This window comes from Atractosteus spatula, chromosome 1 (assembly GCF_055471065.1).
Source record: "Atractosteus spatula isolate fAtrSpa1 chromosome 1, fAtrSpa1.hap1, whole genome shotgun sequence".
In the NCBI taxonomy this organism is placed as follows: Eukaryota; Metazoa; Chordata; class Actinopteri; order Semionotiformes; family Lepisosteidae; genus Atractosteus; species Atractosteus spatula.
Window position 1 is genome coordinate 12321082 of NC_142706.1, and position 24673 is coordinate 12345754.

The 24673-nt window shown below is 40.1% G+C and overlaps 1 protein-coding gene across 1 annotated transcript; it reads right to left on the bottom strand.

Annotated features, from left to right (window-relative positions):
* Positions 1-13895: 13895 nt before the first annotated feature.
* On the bottom strand, positions 13896-23739 carry LOC148840629 (cysteine-rich protein 1). Its single transcript, XM_088910940.1, has 4 exons — positions 23622-23739; positions 18435-18529; positions 17282-17336; positions 13896-15304 (listed from the first exon to the last, which is right to left on the bottom strand). Exons 1-4 carry the CDS (start codon positions 23662-23664, stop codon positions 15258-15260), a joined length of 240 nt encoding a protein of 79 aa, XP_088767066.1. The 5' UTR covers positions 23665-23739; the 3' UTR covers positions 13896-15257.
* Between the last annotated feature and the right edge of the window lie 934 nt (positions 23740-24673).

Genomic DNA, 24673 nt, shown 5'->3' on the forward strand with positions numbered 1-24673 from the left:
GAAACGTTGTGTTTCTTTTCTTCTCTCTTCAGCACAGAATACACCCTTACGTGTTTCTTTGCCTCTGCATACTGACGCAGCTACCCACTCGAACTTCTTGAATAAAGTACTGCCAACTTGTAGACTAATCTCTGGAATCTCGGAAACTAAGCAAGGCTGTGCTTGGTCACAGCTGGGATCGCTGAACTCCAGGGAAAATTAGGTTGCTATCATAAATTGTGTTGCTTGACTAATAAGTGGCATTCTTCCATATGGAGAGGGATCGCTAGCTATGCCCCAGTAATGATAACTCAAGATACTATATGCTGTAGGAGAGCTATCCTTTAGTTGAGATGTTAAAACAAGGTGCTGGGTACTTGACACTGCTCTTAGGTGTAGTGGCATTAGCCCCAGTTTCCTGACCCCTGGGCTCACACAGTCTGACTTACTCAAAGTTCCACCTTAAGTCAGTAGGGTTGATAGTTACTGAAAACAGCTATTAAAATGGATGCCTTGATGCAAAGTAAATTGAAACTGTTCTACCTCGGTAAAAAATGGAATCCCAGTGAAAAATAGTATATTCACAGAGTCTGCACCTTGAAATGTATCGTGAGTCTTTTTATATGACTGATTTTCATGAAATGCCAACTATTGGTAGTTCGGTTTAAGTAGTCAAGTCCAGGCTGTTGTTGAAATAACAATGTAGTCTGAAAAACACATTATTATGCTAATATGTGATGATTGTAAGTTGTCCCCGTTCATCTACTGTACCTGATCACTAGATTGTATTGAAATCATCAACTAAATATGTAGGTCATATCGCACAGTAATAAACTTGTCATTTGTTGTTCCCTACAAAAGATCCAAATCACATTTAGGATACTAAGCTTTAGATCACAAAGGACCTGAACTTGCAACCTAAGCATTTTTTTAATACACAAGCTTGCCTTTAATCTTTTTTTTTCCTGGAGAGAACCCTTTTGAAGCCTAAATTCTATTCCCCCATTTGAACATCAAATGCACTGTTCAGAAAAAAAAATACTTGAAAAAAGTAAACAGGGGAGGTGAGTGCTGTCTGAAAGTCCTGCACAGGAGACTTGTTTTGTGACTCTTTGGCAGAAGTTGAATGGTAGATTGTATTTAAGCAGCTGCTTGCAGTGCATGTGTCTAAGTAGCTTCAGTAACACAAAGCAGGCCGCAGCTGTTTAAAAGTTAAATCATCATTTCCTGATTCCTTTTTAGCATGAAAGCTCTAATCTGCACAGCCCAGCAAATAGCTCCAATGCACTGTTACTGTAACTGAAGCAAGGGAATTACAGAAATAAACCATCTGGTTACAGCCTCATTAGCTTAATCTGCCTTCATGTCCACTCCTTTTTCTCCGAGTATTTCAGGCTAATACATGGTTTTAGGGTAATCTTTACTGCCCTTGCCAGCAATAGGCTTAATCTGCCCCCGCCCACAAAATGTCAAAAACTTAAGAACAGTTACAAGTGAGAGGAGTCCATTCGATCCAACAGGTTAGTCTGATAGTCAGCAGTCAGTGGATCTGAAGGTCTCACCCAGCCATTCCTTGAAAGAGGCCAGGGCATCAGCTTGGACAACACGGTGGAGAAGCTCCCTCCACAACTCTTTGAGTACAGAAGTGCCTCCCGTTCTTGGTTTTCAATGCATGTCCACCTCGTTCCCTCCTGTGCCCTTTGGTTTGTGCCTCACTGTCCATGCAGAAGAACTACAGGGCTGTCTTCCTCAATGTCTTTACGGATTTTGAAACTGCAATACAATAAGGATAAGCAAGAGACTGAAGAGACAGTGTGAATATTTCTTCATTGTCCGAATATAGTTGAATAGAATAATAGTATAAGATTTATCATTCCTGATTGACGATGGTTTTGTTTGCATCTGAAATGATTGTATGAAACATGTTGAAAGCCTGTGTTTATCTATATGCTTATGCATACAGTTAATAAATTAAAAACATTAGTCTGCTTCCTTCATTTAGCAGTTATTCCACTGTACATATGTACATACAGTTATCAAAGACGTTCAGGTTCAAAATATTTTTTCTTTTCTCCCAAAGCATGTAAAATTCATCTCTTATTACACAATATCCAGAAAGTGAGTCAAACAGTAAGGCTTGGGTCAACTAACAGAAGCAATAATTTGTTATTAATTAACACATATTTAGAATGATATGTGGCTTTCTTTCATCCTTGTAAATACTGTATTTTAAAATGATAAATGTTAGTCCTACAGTACTTTCTGTAGTCATACGGTAATATTTTCGAGAGAATCATGTAACAAAATGTTTGATATAACAAAAACTTTCATATATTGCAACACATTTTTATATATGGATATATTAATATAGGTAAAGGACGTAAGATACAGTATATAGCAAATAGGCTGCATTTGTCTTAAAGAAGCATTTCAGTCTGTTATTTTATTGTACATTTTGTTCAGTTCACCTCAATATCTTTTTGAAAACGCAGCCCAAAACCGTATCGGGGGGGGGGGGGGGGGTGTACTACCATGCTTGAGACCATGCGTCCTTCTTAGCATTTAAAGCTGCCTTTTCACATGTCTGTAACTGTTGGTTTTCTTTTCCCCATTAGCTTTTAGATCTGTAACAATGCTGTCCGCTTAATTCCGATTTGCATTTGACCGTGTTAACGCCGGCGCGCCTCTGTACCTGTGTAACCCTCATGAATATCAAATTAGCCCATGTTAGAATAAAACGAATGACAATTCCATATTGTTCCTATTTAGAAATTGGGCGAGCAGCAGTGTGCAGCAAAACCACTGCCTGCGTCAATTTCTCCCCCCCCCTAATTATGAATTTATGCTGGAGTTGAAACAGATGTAAATTAGAGGGCCCGGCTGTCGGAGTTGTGTCACATGACAGCTCAGGGGGTGTTCAAAGAGCGAGTGCCACCGCTCTTCCCTTTGTGAGGTGTGCTCTTTTCTCTCCTCCCTTGCCGTGGCCCTGGCAGCAGATCAGAACCACTGGCCAGCATGGTGCTGTCCGTTTCCTTTCCATTCCCACACAGACGGGGGACGGCGAGCTGAGCCGAGCCCCACTGGCAGGTCTGCCTGCTCTCCCTGCCTCACAGCGTTCAGCAGGAAAGGAGCCGGTGATCAAAGCCCAGGTTGGGTTTGATGAGGGTAGCTGGTAGGGATCCTTCTGCATTTCAAATGTGAAACTGGTAATGTTTCCCCCCCTCTTTCTCTCTCCTTCCCCACCCCCACTCTTTTGCCTTCATCAAGGCGAAACCTATTTGCATATCCTCTCCTCATCAACCTTATGCTATCCAGGGAGCAAACAGATTCTTCTGACAGGGCATAGCAATTGGCTTTCAGGCAGATTTACATTCAAAGATAAAGTGTCAGTTTTGGAGGACCAAATTTACAGCGAATTGGAAAAGCAATTTGACATGCCTTGCAGTTCCTCTGTGATACTTATACAATACATACAGACCCTCTCCTCTCTTTTTGCAGTTCATTTATTAATGTATGTCTCTTTTGTCCTTCATAAGCCTGGACATACTCATCAAAGCCAAGGTGAAACTCCTTTTATTTTATTTACTTATTGTTTTAAGTGGGGCCGTAAATTCCCATGGGGAAGATGTGCTGTGCTCATTGGAAGCAGCAAATTGGTCCTGATCCTCAATCTGCATTTTGATTTCTCCTGCAAATCTTCATTCCAGACCCGGTCCTATTATTTTTTTGGAGCTCTGAAAATGGAATTCAGGGCTGCTGCTCGAAAATTGAAGGCAACAATAAACTGGGGGGAAAAAAATGGGCAGAATTCACTGGGGCATGTATGTTTCTCCTTAGGGTGAAACAGTAACATTTATTGTAATATGCGCTAACTTCGTTTGCTGCCGTTACCATTAAATATATGCTTATGATACATTGTACATATGTGGGATCTGTTATTCCAGAAGAAGAACTGATCCTTAAGATATGACAAATCAGTGATTGGAAATAAAATGTGTCTTACACTTCATTTTCAGTGACTGCTCGGATGTGGTATGTCTTAGATACGTCCCAAATGTGCTGTATCTTAACGTTTTAAAAATAATTCTCCATTTTTTGTTTAGAGAGGATGAAGAATGTAGTAAATAAGAAATATAAAAATGTATGCAGAAGGTGGGCCTTCTCTTATTCTCTGGACTGATTTACTGACAGTGTAAATCACAAATACTAATTCAAATACACATATTTGAAATATATGCCTTAGGATTCCTGATGTAGTATATACCCTCTCTTGAAGATAAAGCATTATCATTTTATTATGAGGTTGGAATGCCTTACGTTTTGACTCACAATGTTCACATGCAGGACCAGCCTACCTACAATCCTGTTTTGAAATAGATGGGCAATTGGGTGGGTGGTGCAGTGGTGAGCATTGGTGTTTTGCATCCCTGGGGCCCTGGGTTCAATTCTGAATTTCGATTCTGAAAGCTGAGGTGCTATCTGTGTGGAGTTTGTATGTTCTCCCTGTGTTTGCACGGGCTTCCTCTGAGCACTCCTGTTGCCTCCCACACTCCAAAGACGTACTGGTAGGGTAATGGACCTCTGGAAAATAGGCTCTGGGGTGAGTGTGTGCGTGAATGTGTCTGTGTGTGCCCGCCGCAACCCTGAACCTGATGAAGAGGTTAGGAACTGGATGGAAAGGTGACAGGGCCTGGAACTTTTTAGGGTTTACAGTAAATAAAGCTGTATTACTCATATACAGGAAATACAAAATTATATGATATGCTATTTACTTGCAATAAAATGTATTTGCTATTGGTACACATTTGTGGTGCTGATATGAAGATTCAATCATTAATGTGTAATTAGGATCTGTATTTATTTCTTTATAGCATATCCCTTTGCAGCAACTAATACTTTTAAACCATCTAAAAAGAATAATCATTGAAGAATCTCAGAAAAGAATCTATGAAGCCTAAAATTTGGTGATTCCAGTTTTTTAAATAGTACCGAATAAGTGACAGATAGGTTGAAAATGAAGGAAAAGGCAGTGAATCAAATCTTTCAGATAACTGCAGCTTTTTTAACCCTTTGCTGTAATGGCGGCCACATGTCTTTGGTTCCCACTGGTGCTGTATGCAATATTAACAGGGAAGTATGTCTTCTAGATCATGGTAATATGGGAATCATTTTTGACTCAAACGAATAGTATATTGACATTGTTTATTAGATGATGTTAAGAATAAGATTTCCTAGTATTTATATAGTGTAGTTTTCATCCCAAAGCATCCCAAAGTATTTACATATAGAAGGTGAGCTTCTTCATCCACCACTCAGCTACCTGATTGACACATGACAGCCAGTTATATCAAGAGCTCATTAAATCCATCTCACTCTTTCACCGCTGGATTGTACATGCAATTAGACAACCTCAGTGACAGCTTACCATATAATCAGCATATGAATATGACAGAAATGTCTTGTTCCCGGGATAGCCCATGCTAAATTAAACTAGGCACAGAGGACACAGGACGTTACTGGTTGAGATGGTTTCAAGTAAAAACGATCAGTTCTCACATATATAGTGTATATGTCATGTGTGCAAAAAGTGTTTGAAATGTACCTCATGCATCCTGGAGCAAGTAATTGGCAGTGCCATTTTCCAGTATCCTTTGTTATATTTTCTGTCCATTGAATTGGATGTATTGCTAATTAAAATATAAATGACCCGGCACTGTTTGCCCAGTGGAGTTAACTACAGCTGATACAGTGTTAGAAATCCTAATGTACTTTTTTGAAATAAATAATACAAGAGATAGCTTAGGCACTTGTAATTAAGGAAAGCTGTTTTTAATGAGAATGGTTTAATATAGTGTTATTGCCTTCCTTAATTAAACCACTCATCTTTTATCTGTGGGACTCTGTACACTGCTTTCTTTATTTGGTGCCTTGATCTAAAAATGTGGACATGTGAGAATATAATGGCATTCCGGGTGGACGTTTAATTTTTTATTTAGTTTTTATCCGCTGTTTTCTCTGGCCTCTAACTAAGGAATTTTCCCGCTTCCAAAAATAATGTAGTTTTGTGCTTCTTTTTATAGCACTATATTATTTTATTTCAAGAAAGCAACCAAAAGCAAGCACTTCATTACACTGGAGGCTAATTAGATTAGATCCACAATAATTCTGTCCTTTACACAGTAAATGAGAGATCGACGCAGTGAATTGAACCAGGTAAGTCAGTTAGGTTAAAGAGAAAGTGTGTTTTGACATCAGCATTTCCTTTGAAATTGTAACTGTTAGTGGTGGAATTGTTTTTAATTGCTTCCAGTAAGTCCTAGAAAATTGGTAATACATGGAAGGGTTCCCTGTTTGTTCTCTGAGCTCTCCTGAACTATGACATCAAAGGACACAATCTACTTTGGGATCTGAAAACTACAGAGAACGTCTGGATGGATTCTTTGTTGTGATCTATTATTCATTTACAACCCTGATTCTATACAATTTCTGAAAGCTTCTTTGTTGACGCTTAATAGAGCTTTACATTGCAAATCTAACTAAATTTTGTGGATAAGAAGGAGAAATCATCAACATCAATCAGTATTCCCAAGGTCTTAGTCATCTGCAGGGAATCTCTTCCACTTAATCAATATAATTTCTGGAACCTTTCCACTAGAATACTAATAATGCATTCATTGTACTGGAAAGGTGTGTTTATACTTGTTTGATATTCATCTCTGTAGGAGAGCTCAAGAACGTGCATTGTGTCACCTGAGGACAGGCTGATGTTACCCTACTGAAAGAATATTCTGTAGAGTATTCAAGAGAATATACTGTAATAATGTTCGAGTCTTCGTTCTTCTCATTTTCTCAGTAACAGGTTTCATTTTTTTTTAAAAAGACTGTTCTGCGATGGGCGGCATGGTGGTTCAGTGGTTAGCATTGCCTCTTTGCAACGCTGGGGCCCACGGTCCTGGAGGTCTGTCTGTGTGGAGTTTGCACGTTCTTCCCGTGTTTGTGTGGGTTTCCTCCAAGTGCTCCAGTTTCCTCCCACAGTTTAAATACATACTGGTAGGTAAATTGGCTTCTGGGAAAATAGGCCCTGGTGTAAGTGTGTGTGCATGTGTCCAGCGATGGCCTGGCATCCCATCCAGGGTGTACTCCACCTTGCCACTCACTGTAGCAAGGAACCAGTTTTCTATACAGACCTTTGCTTGCTCTTTGACCACGACTTCTGGGTCTTCTTTTTGTGCTGCAGACTTTCATTTTCACTTTCGCTTGCCGATTGGTGATCGCTTCGAGCCCAGCTAGTGGAGTAATTCTCCTGTCTACTGGCGCTGCACACACCAGGGTAGTGCAGCCTCATTACCGTCTCATAATGAAGGTGTCATCACTACTCTGGGACAGAGGACTGGCTTTTTGGCTCAGTGCTCACTTGGGATATATAGGCTGGACATTTGGAGGTGTGCCTAGGATAACTATTTGTGGTCCAACCACTTGGGCTGCACTCTCGGTGAAGTTATAAGGTTGCATCTTGCTCATTATTAATGAAGATAGGATGGTAACATGTAATTTCTATTGGCATCTGAAAAGTGTTTATTTTACAATTAACAACCCTGTGTTTCACTGACATTGCAAACTGTTGGCACTATTTCTTTTCTGGTAAAGATAACACCTGTTTGGCTACAGCCATCAGCCAGAAGTACCAGTACTTTTTCAGGCTGTGGTTCTCCATCCAGATGGTCCAAAGGACAAATACCGGACCAAAAGAAGAAAAGCAACCGGAGACTTGCACCCACGCTGTCAAGTGGAGCCAGAGCTCTGTACCTTCCCTGTACAAGGAGGTGAGGAGGAAACCGGAGAGAGGTGAGGTGGTCATCAGAGAGAGACTGCAAGTTCCCAGACAAGTCTGGAAAAGGACATAGCTGAAAGACCTAGACATTAAGCTGAAGGACCTCACTTGGATAGCAGTGCACCAGAGGAGCGGGAAGGGTGCTACGTTATCGGCGCGTCCTGCTGGGGCTGGCACCGACCAGAGTTGACAAAGGGACACGGTACTTGCTTTGGCTGCTGGTGTCTCTAACAAAACAAGGACTGTGGAAGGCGAGGAACACTCTCATCTGGCACAACACAGAGTGGGGAGCGAGGGACCTGGAGGAGAGGATCTTGGCGGACCTCAGAGGGAGGTTGGAGAGCGATGTCGCCAGGTGGGGCTTCCTGAGGGTGAAGGAGTGCATGAAGGGACCGTGGGCCCTGTACAGGGACTAAGGAGGAAAACCCTGTTGCTCCAGGCTCCTGTGGAGGACTGGACAGCTGCAGTTTCAGAGCCGGGATAGGGGAATGGCATGTACAACAGCAAGTGGTAGGGCTTGGAGGGACTCTTTCATGGTCCAAAACCAGTCCCAGCATCCACTTTGCTCAGATTGATAAAGGACAATCACCCTTTTTAAGAACTTTTGTAATGTCGTAGAGTTTGCATGACTTGTTATAGTGTGTAAGATGTTTATTGTGAAATGAAGTCTGTTTTGCTATATAAAAATCTGTTTGTTTTCACACTAAAACTAGGTAACACATTGCATTTGATTATAATACATTTCCAAATTATTTCCAATATAATGGCAAAGTTCATTTATCCCTTTGAACAAATCACTGTGCTCATCAAAAAAGTTCATTCTTTCTGGTCTTTTTAAGGGCTCAGCAGTCATGGAACATCTTCTGTTAGAAATGGCAGGACTGTGAAAAAAAAAGGAATGAATAATTATGGAAAGCTGAGAATAAAATATATTGACTTCATTGAGGAGTTCTACATTGTTTAATATGAAGGGTAATGAATCACTCAGCTCAATGCAGTCATTTATCTCCAAATGTCATCTTCCTTGTAAATCACTTTGAGTCATATTTTTGCAATAGGAACAAAAATTAATGGAATAATTGGGACCAAATCATTATTGGGATTGGGAGGCAGAAAACATGTCTGAGGCTTAAAAACATTCTTAATAGCTGTACCCGAGGGAAGCATTTCTTAATATGGTTCAGGTGTTACACAATTCACCTTTTAAAATTTTGCTTCTTCGGGATGGTTCTGAAACCACCTGGTCGTAGTTTTTTTAATTACATTTTGTGGTACATTTTTTTTCCCCCACAATCTTTTTACACCCCAAACCTGACCTACCAGTTGTTCATGAACTGGGCTTGACTTATCCAACTAACTACTGGCACAGCAGGAATAAGGACAGTTCCTGCCAGAGTCTTCTGACTCTTTTGTCAGTGTGACTCCCATAGTGCCCACAGTCGGATTAGCACCAGCTCAGGGAGCAGTGCAGCTTTTCCTGACAATACTGTGAGATCACCCTGCGCGCCATTGCTTAAAGACATCCCATAACTTCTGAGCCCAAACTCAAACAGGTCAAATCCTGACTACGTGGCTCAAAGTGCTTTACAGTGTAGGCCCGCCTAGGAGCCACTTTGAGTTCCCCTGGATTTTATATGGGCCATTATTTTTGTTCATACTGTATTGTAACGCATACGGCCTCCATTGGTTGTGAGAGCTGGCTTAGCAGCGCGGTGACGTCACCGCTCTACCCTGTGAATAGCAGGGACCGCAGCTGCCGGGTTGACGGGAGATTTCCCTTTGGCTCAAGAGGCTGGGTCCCTGTTGAGTGACGCCAGAGGCCCGGGTTCGAGTCCCCGACGGTGTGGGGGCCGACCTGATGCGGCAGCGGCGAGGGTGCCCACGTGAACCCCGTAGTGTTACATTGGTGTCAGAAGTGGGGTGGGATGGCCCTTTGCTGAGGACGGCAAATTAAGTGGGGGAGAGTGTAACGCATACGGCCTCCATTGCTTGTGAGAGCTGGCTTACCAGCGTGGTGACGTCACCGCCCTCCTCTGTGAATAGCAGGGACCGCAGCTGCCGGGCTGACGGGAGATTTCCCTTTGGCTCAAGAGGCTGGGTCCCTGTTGAGTGACGCCATAGGCCCGGGTTCGAGTCCCCGACGGTGTGGGGGCCGACCTGATGCGGCAGCGGCGAGGGTGCCCACGTGAACCCCGTAGTGTTACATTGGTGTCAGAAGTGGGATGGGATGGCCCTTTGCTGAGGACGGCAAATTAAGTGGGGGAGAGTGTAACGCATACGGCCTCCATTGCTTGTGAGAGCTGGCTTACCAGCGCGGTGACATCACCGCCCTCCCCTGTGAATAGCAGGGACCGCAGCTGCCGGGCTGACGGGAGATTTCCCTTTGGCTCAAGAGGCTGGGTCCCTGTTGAGTGACGCCCGAAGGCCCGGGTTCGAGTCCCCGACGGTGGGGGGCTGACCTGATGCGGCAGCAGCGAGGGCGCCCACATGAACCCCGTAGCGTTACAGTATGTTATTGGCAGCTAAAATATTTTGTGACATTAAGTAGGTTATTGAGCAGAGAATGGTAATAAATAAGAACAAGTAATTAAAATATATATATATAGTCACGAAGCGTGGATCAGGACCCTATGCAGACGGCAGAATCCGGAAGGGAGTGAAACAGGCACAGGGAAAGAGACGACTAGGAACTGGGCAGGTTGACAAACAGGGAGGCGTGACAACGATGCACTGGTGCTCGGGTGGGTGTGGCCAAGGCAAACAAGTCCAAAGGAGTCCGAAGGCATCATGAACTGTAGCTTGTTCCAAACTCCCACAACTCTTTGTTTAAACTAGTGCCTCCTGATATCTATTTTAAATGCAAAGACACATGTGTGCCAAGTTCATGTTTTACTGCTGATTTGGAAAAAAGTCCACAGGTTTTTGAAGACTTCAATCAGATTCAATTCATGTCTGCTCTGTTCAAGGCTGAAAAGATTTACTGTAGCTGTTTTTCAGAATAGGCCATTCATATGAGCCCGAGTCTCTACAAGACTGCTTCTAGTGTTGTTTGCAAGGTTGTTTGTGAAGAGGCCTTGAAAAGAGCCATCTTTTATCCTCAAGCAGGTGTGAGCTTGTTATCCTTGCGGTTGTGTTTCTCTTTGGCAAAGCCGAGAAACCACCTTCAAAATATGATGCAGCCCTTCTTCATTTCCATTCTCAGCTTTGATCAGGCTAACTTAATCCATTCTTGCCTAAGGTGCCCATGTCACATCAGAATCAGCCCTGGGATCTTGTATGGTAATTTTCTCTTTCTAAAAATTGGCATCTCTATTCACAGCCAGCTCCGCAGTTACAGGGACCTTCTTTGTAGAGGGAGGATAATGAAGGGCTCAGATGAATACCTTCTTAAAAACATTACCTGTGACGCCTGCAAGGAGCTGATTCAGAGCTTTGCAGCCAGGTATACTGACAGCACTACAGAGGACCTGAGGACAAATGAGAGATTCAACGGTTCCATGGTATATACTGCAATATGTCTCCAAGACCGTTGTAAGTACAGTACGGGCTTCATCTTCTAAAGCAGGTTTTTCCTCATTTACACAATACCATGCTTCTCAGGCTGATGTTCAGCTGGGTTTTAACAGCTCTGATAACGTGTCTAGCCATAATGAAAAAAGAAAGTCTGCTTGGAGTTTTAGGGAAGCCTAGTAAGACCAGATTTCCCTACCGCATGTCTCCTGCATTCAATGGCGAGGAAGAGTGGATTCAGGCACACTTTTCCACCTCCAATGTGCAGCAAGTGTGCTTCCTATTTTTCTATACCCACAGGACGTTTCACGTAATTCCAAGTGATTGGTTTAAGTTCAGTAGCCTTATGTTAGGGCCAGGATTATAAACACCTTATTGATTAATAAAAATAAGATACTTATCCCAGGAACTCCCCTTTAGCTAGGCTTAACTGAAGTGAGCTTTAGAAGCTTTCACTGTGGAATAATGGCTGCAACTCCAAACGTAAACTGCACGGCTTCATGCTGGCAAACAGGTAAAACTACTCATAATATTACTACTACTACTACAGATGATAATAATAATAGAATGAGTGATTTCAAGAGTTTCACAGGTTAAATAAGAGGATACATGTGGAAAACATACAAAAATGAGTTTAAACCTAAGAACAGGAAACACATTTTTTGAATTTGGAACAAACCATGTAGCCTAAGCTGATACCCTGACATCTTTAAAGAAACGGCTGGGTCAGGTTCTTGGATCTGTTTGCTGCTAATTGTCAAGCCCACTACTGTAGACCGGACAAATAACCTCCTCTTGTTTGCTACCTTGCACATGATCTAATCTTAACAGAAGTGGAAGAACAAAACGAATTCAGTTTTGCTCCCAGAACAGGAATCTATTTTGTTTCCTGTGGAGACAAGCTGACCACAACACCAGGGAGGCAATCCAAGTGTTTTCTCTGAGCCAAAAACAATAGATGATTCGGCCTGTTTAAAATGTTAATTATAAAATTAATATGTTCATTATTGTGCTAGTGCGGTGATGAAATAAGTATTAAAGGATTTTTTGTTGTGTAAGCAATGGTACAACGTGGTAATTATGTTTTAAAGTTAGTTTTATTATTAATAAGCATATATACTTTGCCAAGGTACTGTATATGTACATGCATGCATAAATACTAGAATAAACAATGACAGCATCTCTGTGCTGCGAGTTGTGATTTCAGTGAAATAGTATACCACAGCAGTTATTCTATCTTTTTATTTCTACAAATAACCTGCTATGAACTACATGTTATTTATTTGTTGGTTTTTAACCTGGGGATATACCATGGCTACAGCTAGTTTGTGCTTGAGTCGCAACACAGGAATTTGATGACATTGTGTCATAACACGACTGTATTTTTGGTCTTCACACCTAACAGATTAATAAACCCCTTATACTGTGTGCCCTTCTGAAGTGCCCATCAACATTTCTTTTGGAAAATGAGCATTGTTCTACAGGGATTTTTAGGTACAGTATCTAGAAAGAAGGCTGCTACTTACAAGATGAGCATGGGCTTGACTTTGAATTTTGCCAGTAGAACGATGAAGATTTAAATCTAAACATCTAATTCTCAGCTCATTATTTTATCTAAATGTTTTAATTTAGTTCTACACAAATGGCTGAATAAAGTTTCGATAACCTGTACATTGATTTGACTGTGTAATAATAGCTGTGTTACCACCTTTTAGCTTGATCTTGTCAAATCTCAGAGACTAAGCAAGATCCTGCAAGGGAGACCTCTGAGAAACAAAACCATGTAGTTGCTGTTAGTGGGTTTTTTGGGCCTCTCTGGATTAGACATTCCATAAAAGCAGTGCCCCCACTATGATGATCAGAAACCTCCTTCTGAAGGAGGTGCCTTTCTTAGGCTCAGACATTAAGCCGAGGTCCCGAGAACTTAAACATTAAGGATCCCACTTTTCATAAAAATAGGGGTGTTAACCCCAGTGTCCTGGTTAAATTCCATTCTGGGTTTAAACAATCTCTTCTCCCTAAATTTCCCCTTAATTCAATTGGTGAAACAATTTCTTACTTCTTTACCTGATTTACCATGTAGTAGGGCTGTGGGTACTGTAATTAATGGATGCTGCACTTCAGCTGTGGTCAAAGTGGATCATTATCATTTATATAAAGTGTTTGGGTATCATTTGGGATGAAAACTGCTGTAGAAATGCAACATATTTTTATTATTAAAATAAAAACATATAAAAAACATATATATCCCCAGCCTTTTTAGCTAATGCAAATTTAGGTGCCTTATTTACATTTTGAAATAATTTCTGAAAAAAATGTTTATAAAGCAATCTGACTGAAAACCAGTGGAACAATACCTGATTATGTTATTCACATCCTCTGAAGTCTAATGATAACTTCGTGACATATTCAGCCAGAAATCTTTGAATTTGCTTTTTTTTTGCTGGAATGTCATAAGCAATCTAATTATATTTAGTCAAAGTACATCTTAGACATTAAACATAAGAATCAAAAATAAGAAAGGTAATCTTTTAATCTTATTGATCACTGTGAATGAACAACAGAGCCATTAATAAAAAAAATAGTTTATTGTTACTCTTCTCTTGCATTGCATATACTCCTAATAGAGTCACAATTTTAAATTCAGCTGGGTCTTGTCATTTGGTTGTAGTTCTGACAAATGAAATGTAGATTACAAACAAAACTCAAATAACAAATACAAGCGAGCAATAATATTAACCAATCTAAAGGGAGATACTAAAACAATGATTCTGTCAGTTCCTAATCATGGAGATCTTCTAATTGCTTCTGAAAGTATATGGCTAAGGCTGGGAAACCTTAAAAAAAAAGACATAATTCTCAAAGTATCAGAATTTTGCGTGGTTGTCCAACACAAGGTTACCTGTCCCAGTTGTGTTATGCAATAATTTTATTATTGCAATCATATACATCAGAGGTCTCTATCCCTGCTCCAGAGGAGCCCCAGTCCAGTTATTTTAGCCGGTCACCTTCAATCACCTGTTAGTTAAAGATTAGGAACACTTTTTAAAATGTAAACTACTTTGTATGCAACTATTTTTTATATAGCATGATTTATATATTCACTGTTTTTTTTCATGTAATACTTAGTATGGGTTTTAAGTAATTGATCAATTAAACAGTAATGTTTCAGTGAGGGGCACACTGTTTATTGAGAGATGAAGGATATTCTGTGTTTAAGTCCAAATGGTCTTTAAATTACTGAATTGAACATGCCACCTGTTCAACTGATCATAGCTGAATTGTTCCAGGCTTTGAGAAATTGTTGATTCAAGGGTTACCTCTAAAACCTGCTGGACTAGGGCTCTCCAGGACCGAGGCTGAAAAGCTCTGTTATACATTATACTGTTATCAAAGCCAGCTTCTAACTTCACATTGTCAAAAACAAGAACACTGACTCTGTGAAAATCACCTTTGTTATAACAATACACATATAGAATATGATAGATAGATAATACTTCATTAATCCCGTAGGGAAATTGATGAATTATTAGAGCTTATACAGAAGAAATAAACTAAAATGTGTCTACGAGTCACCAGCTTCAAGCTCAGTCTTCCATTACAAAATTCTGCAAAATGATTGAATTTTTTATCATTTAGGATTCTCTTTTTTTTTTATAAAAAGACAGGAACAATATAGATCTGGCATGCATGCTTACAGACAGATTAATATTTACCTATGTACCTCTATTATGTATGTACAGGTTCCAAATGCTGTGAAAACAATATTTTACATCTTTAAAATAAAAAAATGCAATAAATGATAACTAGGGTTATATTGACTGTAAATAAAGGTTTCCATTTACATACACTCTTTGCATGTCCAGCATTTTGCAATTCACCATGCCTACAGTGACATCCAACCAAAGTACAGCCTTTTGGACCATTCTCTTCGCCTTTAGGAAGGTGTTCCTAGAGAAGAACTTGGCATCGGCCTCCGGTTACCTGCAGGAGACAGAGGACAACACCTCAGATCTACTGACACCAAGCTGTGTTTTGGTGACCCAAGGAAACCGTAACCCGTGGAAAGAGAAACTTTTTAAAAGTAATGAAAATAAAAGACTTCTCCCTTGTTGTGAAGCTGAATTCAAATAATGATATATTCCAGACTCAGTGTGAATACCAAGATGGTGTTTTTGGGTTTTAACTCCGTCTTCAGCAACACTGAAAGCATCAGCTTTGGAAAGCGATGTTGGGAGGCTATGAGCATGCATACAGTCTTGTCACAGTTGTTTTTTTTTTGAGAGAACCTCTATTTCTTTCATATCAGTAGTGTTCAAAATCATTTCCAGTTTCCACAGCAAATATTACAGTGTAGAAAAAGTCATGAATACAAAAAGATCAACAAGCCTTCAGGTTCTCCAAAACATGGGTTGGTTAGCTTTATAGTAAAACAGTATGAAAAAGTCAGTTTTTCTGAAGTTTAATTTGCCTCAAGTGACCCACACTTCATTGTCAATGTTGACCCTAAAGATTACAGGAGCAACAGTAACTATCTGTCACCAAAGCAGACACATCTTGTGGACTTTGTCCGATATATTACAGACTAAGACAAGACTAAGACAAGTCGGTCTCAGTGATACCAGTATGGGCCTTCAGTCAGCTAAGAAGAATGCAGTCATTTATTGAATCAGACACAGCTGACGACTAGAGAAACCAAAGCAGGTTGTGATCCTCTGTCCATGTGGATTTTGCTAAGACTGCGGAACAGAATGATAACTCCAGAAAATGTGCAGCTCAGACCTTTGGTCCCATTGGGTTAGGTTGTCCATAGACAAATCACTTTGCTAGCTGAATATTTCTGTAATGCACACTGCACTTGGAAGGGATCCAAAAGTGATTATTAAATTAATAATTAGAGGATAGCAAATCTTCCAGTTGACGACAGCAGATGTAACAGGTCTTTACAGGTCTTTAGTTTGTTAGGATTTTGCTCAATATTTTTTGTCATGGCCATTTGGAATTTAGAATTGACTGAGGCCAATGTCAGTGCATGTGGGTAAGATTAGTGTTTGATCAATTGCCAAGTGATGTGCACGGCATGGTTTACTGTACATCTTTCATTCCTGCAGTAATTAAAAATGACCCGTGCTCTCCTGTTCATTCTGCACAATCTGTCACAGCATACACCAATAGTAAAATAAATACTAAAGACAGCAGGTATTTTGGGCCCTTTTTGAGCATCCGAGAAACAGTTGTTTCCGCAGGAGCACACTAGCTTCAGCCAAGTTATACAATTGTATTCCCAGCGATCATTCTCAAATAAAATGCACAGCCTCCAGGGCCTGAGATATAAAAAAGGGTCTTGATGTCTCATAAAGGACAGGTCAGAACTGTCAAATTGACAAACTGTCAAATTGACGAGAGGTCAAACAGAGGGCCCATGTATGGTCATTAATGATTCCATGTAGTATGTGTAGGCATGATAACCTTGAGTCCTGGTAACATTCCATTTCAGGCTTGCTCAATCTTTTCAAATTTCAAATTTCTCTCTCAGTTTAACTGATACGAATCTGTTGTGTATTTAGTAACTGGCTCACAACCTCTGCTACACTTGACCCAAGTGAGTGTGACCCTTCAGTGGTGGGTAAAATGGGATTTAGGACATACTGTATACAGTATGTCTTTTGGGATTCTTGAGGATTAAAATCACTTTACAAATGCAATGAATTATTGTTATGAACAAAGAGTGTTAAATAATTCCGAGTGACTTTATATTTGTGCTGAAATACTGTGTTGAATGCTCATATATTATTGAGGCCTACTGTCTTCCTCAGTCTCACAGTACTGCTGGTTGCCCAACCATAAAGGTGTCCATAGCAACACTTTGGCTATGAGCCCTCCTTATTGATAGCTTTTCTTGCTAAAGCAAAGGGAATTCCCAGAATGCACCTTACTGACAGTGAAAAAGGCACTTCTTACCTTTGGGGCCAAACTGCTTCATGTAGCAATAATTACAGTAGGGCTTTTCATCATGCTGAAACAAAAGAGGACAATTCTCTTTAGCACTGGAGAATCGGTTCTGATAAAGCAATTTAATATCTGAATGTAATGTAAGATTTGCAGTTTAATCAACCAACTTAATTGAACCAACTAACGTAAACAGTAAACACTCAAACACTGCTTTGCATTCAGCTACAGAACTGAGGAGCCAAACCCACAAACTGTGGATTTAAATGGTAGGTGTAATGAGGCATTCTGATACTTTTGTAACCAGTATTTCTGGTCCTTCTTAAGGGATCATTTTCTCAGGCATGCAATGAACTGAGGTTGGCACAAGTCCAAGACTCTAAAGTCAATTAATCCAGTGCACATTGCAGGATGCCTGTCTGTTTTTCTCCCTTTCTCTTTTTTAGAGAAACCAAGAGGCTGAGGTACTGTAGACTAACAGCTGAATTTAGCGTATAAATATGGAAATGACCAAGAAGGAGCATCTGACTAATTTGTGAGTGTGTGATACAACAAAGACCGAGCATTCTGTCTTTTCCTAATGCTGTGCCCATAGTATACACAATTTTTAAATCTGGAAAAAACCTGAGCACACACTTATTAAATAAAGCAATGGGCTTGCATTTTATTTTGCAGTACAACAATGGATTCCTGTTTCTCTAGCTCTCTCTCCACAGCTACATAATTTTCTGAAAGTATCGGGACAAGTAAGTCCTTGAATTGTCCTTCTTGTCATGAAATGTCAAATTAGTTTTGTGTTTTGGGTATAATTTAGTTCTATTAATTACTGTATATTCCACATTTGTTGACATTATAGGTGAATGACATTTTTGTCTCCTTTTAAAACAAGGAAAATCTAATTATTATATAGTCATTTGGGGTTTTTCCTACTGGGGAGGGTTAAGGAATGAGTTGTTAGGAAAATATTGGCGTTCACTCCATTATTTGAGATATCTGTTATGTGCTTTAGAAATGAAAAAATATGTCGTTTTCCTTGAACTGCACCTTACAGACAGAGCAGGACAGAAATACAGTGGACATGAGCCAGCTTTAATTTAAGTTCCGTATTGAGATGGTTCTCACTAGAACAGCATCATGCTTGAGAATGGTGTTCCCATCTGCTTACCTCAGCATGCTGTCCTGGGTTGAGCTGTCTCTTGCACTGCTGGCACTTCAGACATAGGGGGTGGTAGTCTCTGCCCAGAGAGCGTTTCTTCTCCCCTAAGAAGACAAGAGGAACGTCTGATTTAGAAAGACATTCAGACATTCTGAGTCTGCAAAGGACTGTCTTCACTGCCCAGGAAAAGTCTGGAAGTTAAAGTACTTCCACCTAAAACAAAATTCATCAGACGTTCCGCCTGGGAATTGATCTCAGTCAATGCAGAAGTGCTATGGTCGCCAGGTGTCCTTGCAGTCTCCGAATCAGTCAGTTTCTGAAGTAAATGAGTATCTGGGTGATCCGTCAGCCTCTCTTCCTCACTCCACTGGGAGAAATGAAGGGCGTACGAAATGATTCCCTCTGCAAGGATCTAAACCTGGCGAAATTAAATTTGGGCCTGTGTAGGATTGTTTCCTTCTGAAGTGCTGATGAAACTGCAACAGACTCCCAGGAAAACTGAGTGATTTCCTATGTGGCCTTGGTAAACACTGGGAAAGATTGTAAAGTGCATGAATTTGCTTGAATTGTGACTTTTGATTTAAGGTGCTTTGCCAAAGAACGCTTTACAAATCTCATACATTCTAGCAAAAAGAATCCTGACAGACGAAGACATATCATCTAAACCACTACAGAATAGAAACTAGCGGCGTGACTCTTGTGGTATAAGTTTCCATTGTGATTGGAGAGTGATTGTTTTGTATCAGTTGCACTGGAAGGGGCATTCCACACGCACAGCGCTGAGCACTTTTCAGTCTTGGGGTGATAAACTACATGAATACATGAAAGTACAAGAATGCTCTCTTGTGGAAACTTGAATAAATAAGGAATACACACAAGTAACCGGTTCAGATTCACGCTATTATTTTTGCGTAACTGAAAACAGATCAACACCAAATAACAGATACAGTATTTTCAACATTGTATTAGCAAAGGTGAATTGCAGAAGCTGAAACTATGCACATGCAAAGCACCTGCTATGGGTGTAAATAAGTCTGTGACAATGCCAGATCTTGTCACCAGGAGTAGAGGGTACGTTTCCAGCATGGGCAGTGAAAATCAGAGGCTTGGAAATATGCCAGTGATAGAGATTTAAGTCTGGGGCCCAACTAGACACTCTATATGAACAAATGCATTTTCACAGTAATATAGTTTACCACTACACATAATGTACATGCAACCGTAAAACACACATTGTTCATTAATTACCATATAGAGTGTTTAAGCAAAAACAGTTCTGTGGAAACCAAGCTTATTTCTTTCAAAAGGGGACACAAAAAAAGAGTATAGTACTGAGTATGAAATCAAGCTACATAACAAAACTATACATTACTGGGTACAAAAGGCACAGGCAATTATCAGCAAGATAAGTTACAAAGAAAGAAAATCTAGTTATCGTACTTCAAAGACCTCAACCACACCCGGGAGACACACTCAGTGTGCAAAAGTATGCATAAACAAGTACTTTATATACTGTATGTCATATTAATAAGTGAAATATGTGAGCTAGGGACCATAGTTTGTAGGTGCAAACTGAAAATGAGAGGCCTATAAGGAAAAGGTCATTATAAGGTCTTGCTGTCAAGCAATGTGGAAGTTTCATCTGCATGCGGGCCTTCTTCAGTATTTTGGGGTTTAGATACCTAAGTGGAACTGAAGGAAACATAGAGACACTATTGCCTGAAACTATACAGTGTTCCGTGAGTCTTTGGATGTCACGTCACATTTCAGCCTGACAGTGATCATAAGCAGACAGCCAAGAACTTATTAAAGAGGAAAAAAGATCATTTATGACCATTACAATCACTGCACCTAAATCCCACTGTAGCGCTGTAGGGAGGACCATGCTGTTAGTTACTAGGGCTGGAGGAAAACCTATCAGCTGATTGCAAGGAAAAATGAAGCAAAAAAAATCTACAGGAAAGACACTTTCAGGGTAAACTGTATTTAATGTTCAGACTGTGTGTGTGGAGTTTGCGTGTTCCTCCTGCATTTTCATCTGTTTTGTCTTACTATTCCTCTTTCTACCCATATTCTAAAGATGCTATATTAATTGTTGTCTGTAATTTGCTCCCTGTGTTGGTGTTTGTAATTTGTGTGTGTCCTGGGATGCACTGGCATCCCATCCAGAGTGGGGGTTGCAGATCACCACAGCTAAGGACAAAGCAGTTACTGAAAACACATAGATGTTTTTTAAATATATTTTTGAACCAGACTATGCATTCTATATTTAGGAGGCCAGATAACACCAGAATCTATCCTTACTGAATATGCTATGAGAGGATGATAAAAGAATTTTCTTCTTTATTATAAAACTGGTCTTGAATTCAGCTATAAATTTCTCCTTTTTCTTGTATACTGTAGGTTGTGATGCATTTTACTTTTGCTCTGGAACCTTTGATTCAATTAATTGAAACTGAACCAGGCAAACCTAATAAACTCTGGGTAATTTTATTTCAATGGTATGTTTTCCCATAGCTAAATTGCCTAGAACTGTAAAACGACACTCCAGTTTTTAACCTTTTAAATGAAGGATTTCTGTACTCTTGCTTGGCGGAAAGTGACAGACTTCAGCTGCAGTTTGGTTATTGGTTTAAGGCAGCTTCAGGCAAGCACTTCCTTCCTGTTCCATTTACCCTAGCCACTTCCTGTTTGTCATCAGTCTCCTCAGATTTCAACATTGTTTAACACAGCTTATTACTGTGTTAGCTGTCCTTCACTAAGAGATAAGGCACTAGGGTGGCACTAGCCTGTCCATTCTGGCCTATTTCTAACTAGAAAAGGATTGGCAAACATCGTAAAAGCAGCAAATTCAATTAAAAAATATTTAGACAAAATACAAGACTGGACAAACACCTGGAATATGGCATTTTCTGTAGACAAATACAGGGTTTTGGGTACAGGCAGCAATATAAATACAAAATGTAAAAATGAGAGGCTACCTAAAAAAAATAATTTACATTTTCTCGATAATGTGGGAAAGCAATTTAAATGTTAGGATATTCTATGCTGAAACCATAGCATTTCTATCAAGGGATATTATGCTCAAATAATGCACTAATAAGGATTCATTTAGAATATTGGGTATAATTTTGGTCACCATGTTATAGAAAAGATGATGTTGCTCTGGGAGAAATGGGAGTGTCCTACACTACCAAGCTGAAGAAACTGAACCTTTCTGGTCTTGACCAGAGAGCATCGGGAGGGAACTTGTTACAAGAACTCAGAATCTTCAAACATTAACCTGGCAGACCTCTCCAGAATAAGGAAGTGAAGAATGAACCAGAGGACACATGCGAAAGAGCATTTTAAAACCAAGAACAGGAGGCACTTCTTTAAACAATGGGATGTAGGAATATGGAACAACTTATCCATGTTGTCAAAACTAATAATCCAGCTTCTTTCAAGAGTCCTGGGATCACTTAGTTACGAACTACCGCACTGACTCGTCAGATTGAACGGCCGCCTCTCATTTGTAACTGTTCTTGTGTTCTTACAACCTGCTGGACTACAGTCTTAGTAGAAAACATTGTGGACGGTTTACTGCACATCCTATTTCCGAGCCTTCCTTCTTATCTGACTTCATGTAATATGACATGAAACATTTGCGACACATGTGACATTTAAAAGGATATCTCCTTTTTATGTAACATTTGTTCCCCAAGATTAAATAAAATCTGTTTCCCCCTTGCATACAATTTTAGAGCTGTCTCCGTGTAGTTCATAAATGTGTAAATTGACACCTCTGCACACTAATTCACTACAAAGCTGTGAAATTGTAACGGCAAGAAGGCAAACCCTTCTGCCTTTCAGTTGTTCTAAAAGCATCTCCAGATAACACACAGGCCACGCAGGAAGAGAGAAAGAGGATGTAAGATTTTTCATTTCACTTCAGGCCTGTTTATATGACAGATACAGCCACTGGTTCCTCAGCATGCACTGCTTGGCTCTTCAGGCTATATCGGTCTGCCAATCGGCTTATTTTTTTTCATTTAGATATAAATGGGACGACAGTATTGTTCAAAGCTTTGTGCCTTTTTGTTTTGGACAGACATTTGTCTGAAATTCAGATTTTTTCTACAGAAATGCAGAACAGCAGAGTTATCCTGGAGGTGTCCTGACCAGTTAACGTGAGAGAAATGAGTAAGAGAAAAGTATGGAATTCCTCTGTACTTCAGAATGTTGACTGGTGTTCATGCATCATACATCAGGTTTCCAATTCTGGTCCTGGAGTTCCCAGTCCAGCAGGTTTTATAAGTAAGCCTGGAACAATTTAATTATGAATCTTTTAAAGTCATTTAGAGATCTTTCTGACAACCATCAGAATCTCCTTCTGCCCTTCTGGACCAGTGTTCCCTTATTTCAAACATTACTTCCTTCATTAAAACATTACTCACTTAACTGGACAGCTACTTAAACAAGTGTTCCTGATCTTCAAATAAGGCACGTCAAAGGAGAACTATAGGGAATAACTAGATTGGGCTCTCCAGGACCAGGTCTGGAGTCCCCCGCTGTATGTTGACGTTTGTTCCCTGCTTTAAAAGCCATATTTTATTGATTGTAAGATTGAGACTGCACTCTGTAAAAAAAATGTAGTGAAGTAACGGTCTGTGATTCTTTTGTCTTGACTGAAAACACTGTTCTGTTAAATAAAACATTTCTGGACTCACAGAAATATGAAGAAAATACTCTGACACAGGAGGCTGGGGTATTTTGAAAGGTTTTGATAATCTCATCCAGAGCCTTCTGACCAGTTTCTCTACTTCTTTCTTCCTATGTGCACCTTCATGTAAGAGAAACGTGAGCCTTGCATTGCAAGGCATGGAACTCACACAGGATGAGCAGTTGAAGCAGTAAACCACACAATAAATGTGATTAAGACCTTTTGCCCTCATTTTCCCAACACGTGTCCTATTTTTAATTGTAATATGTTCGGCCAAACTGTTTTAAAATTTGTTTTTTTAACACTGAGCCCTAAAGACACAAGTGCTCATTTTGATTTTCAGATAAGGGAAATTATGCCTTTTGCATAGATTGCAAAGGTAATACATATTTAGTAGCGACAAGCAGAAAGAAGGAGACGATGAATGAATGTTTTGTGTTTCCAGCTTACCTCCTGAATAACTTTTCCTATAAATAACAAAGGCATGGACTCACCAAAATAGACAGGCTTCCCACAAATCGGACAGTAAGCCACCATCTTTTTTCGGTCTTGTCTCTGTGTCTGTACAGGTTTGCTAACGAACAGGAAAGACGTTACCCCATAGACAGCTTGCTGATGTGTTCGGCTCAGCAGCCAGGATGTGGTATGGTGTAGGCAGCTGCTGGGGAGTCAGCTTTGAAATAGAAGAGAGAGATATCTTTGCGAGACTCCCTTTTACTTCGGATTCATCACAAAATCGGGTAGAAAAAAAGGAAGACTGCTGGGTAAATTCAAGGGTGTTGTCGGCAGAAAATGTAGCAGTGATTCTACTGAAGAGATAAAAGTGTGCTCCAGCCTGACATAGGCAGTTTACAACTTTGTAAGTGGCTTTGGTGGTGAGATACAGACAGGAACTAGAATAGTGCTCACAAGTGTTCTTAGAACTGAAACTACCTACCAGACGACTAGGGACTTTGGGTCACACTGTAGCTTTTTAAATTGGCCATACTGTCATTGCAGAAACACTATGAGACCGTCTCCTTAATTGGCCTTTTCTTACAAAAAATATAATTATTGTTATTATTAAACTGGACAGTGCAATGACAATATGGCTCTGGAGGGCTCTCCTGTTACTGTATTTTATTGCCTACCGTTACCTCAAGGCCCCTCTGCTGTTGTAATGTGCGTTGTCAGTGTGCAAGCGCCTGTGCTGATCATTCAGGATTGGCCCTTGCAGAGACAAAACAGGCCAGAGCAGAAATGATTCTGCTGGTGTCTCAAGTGTCATGCTTGATTGTAGCTTTAAAACAGAGGCTCTTTTATATTTTAAGTAATTAAAAACCGACATAGTATTTTGCAGGTAAAACAGGGTATACAACAGTAAAATAATAACATCTGTGGAAACTGACTTATTCTTCAATAACAGCTCCTTAAACAACTTATTCCAAATGGAAGGAATCATGGGATGATGGAACAAGCTACCCAGCCATGTTGCTGAAGCCAAAACCCAGGATTCTTTCAAGAAATGGTTGGATTCTTGGATAAAGGGATTGCCTGTAGTTAAGTT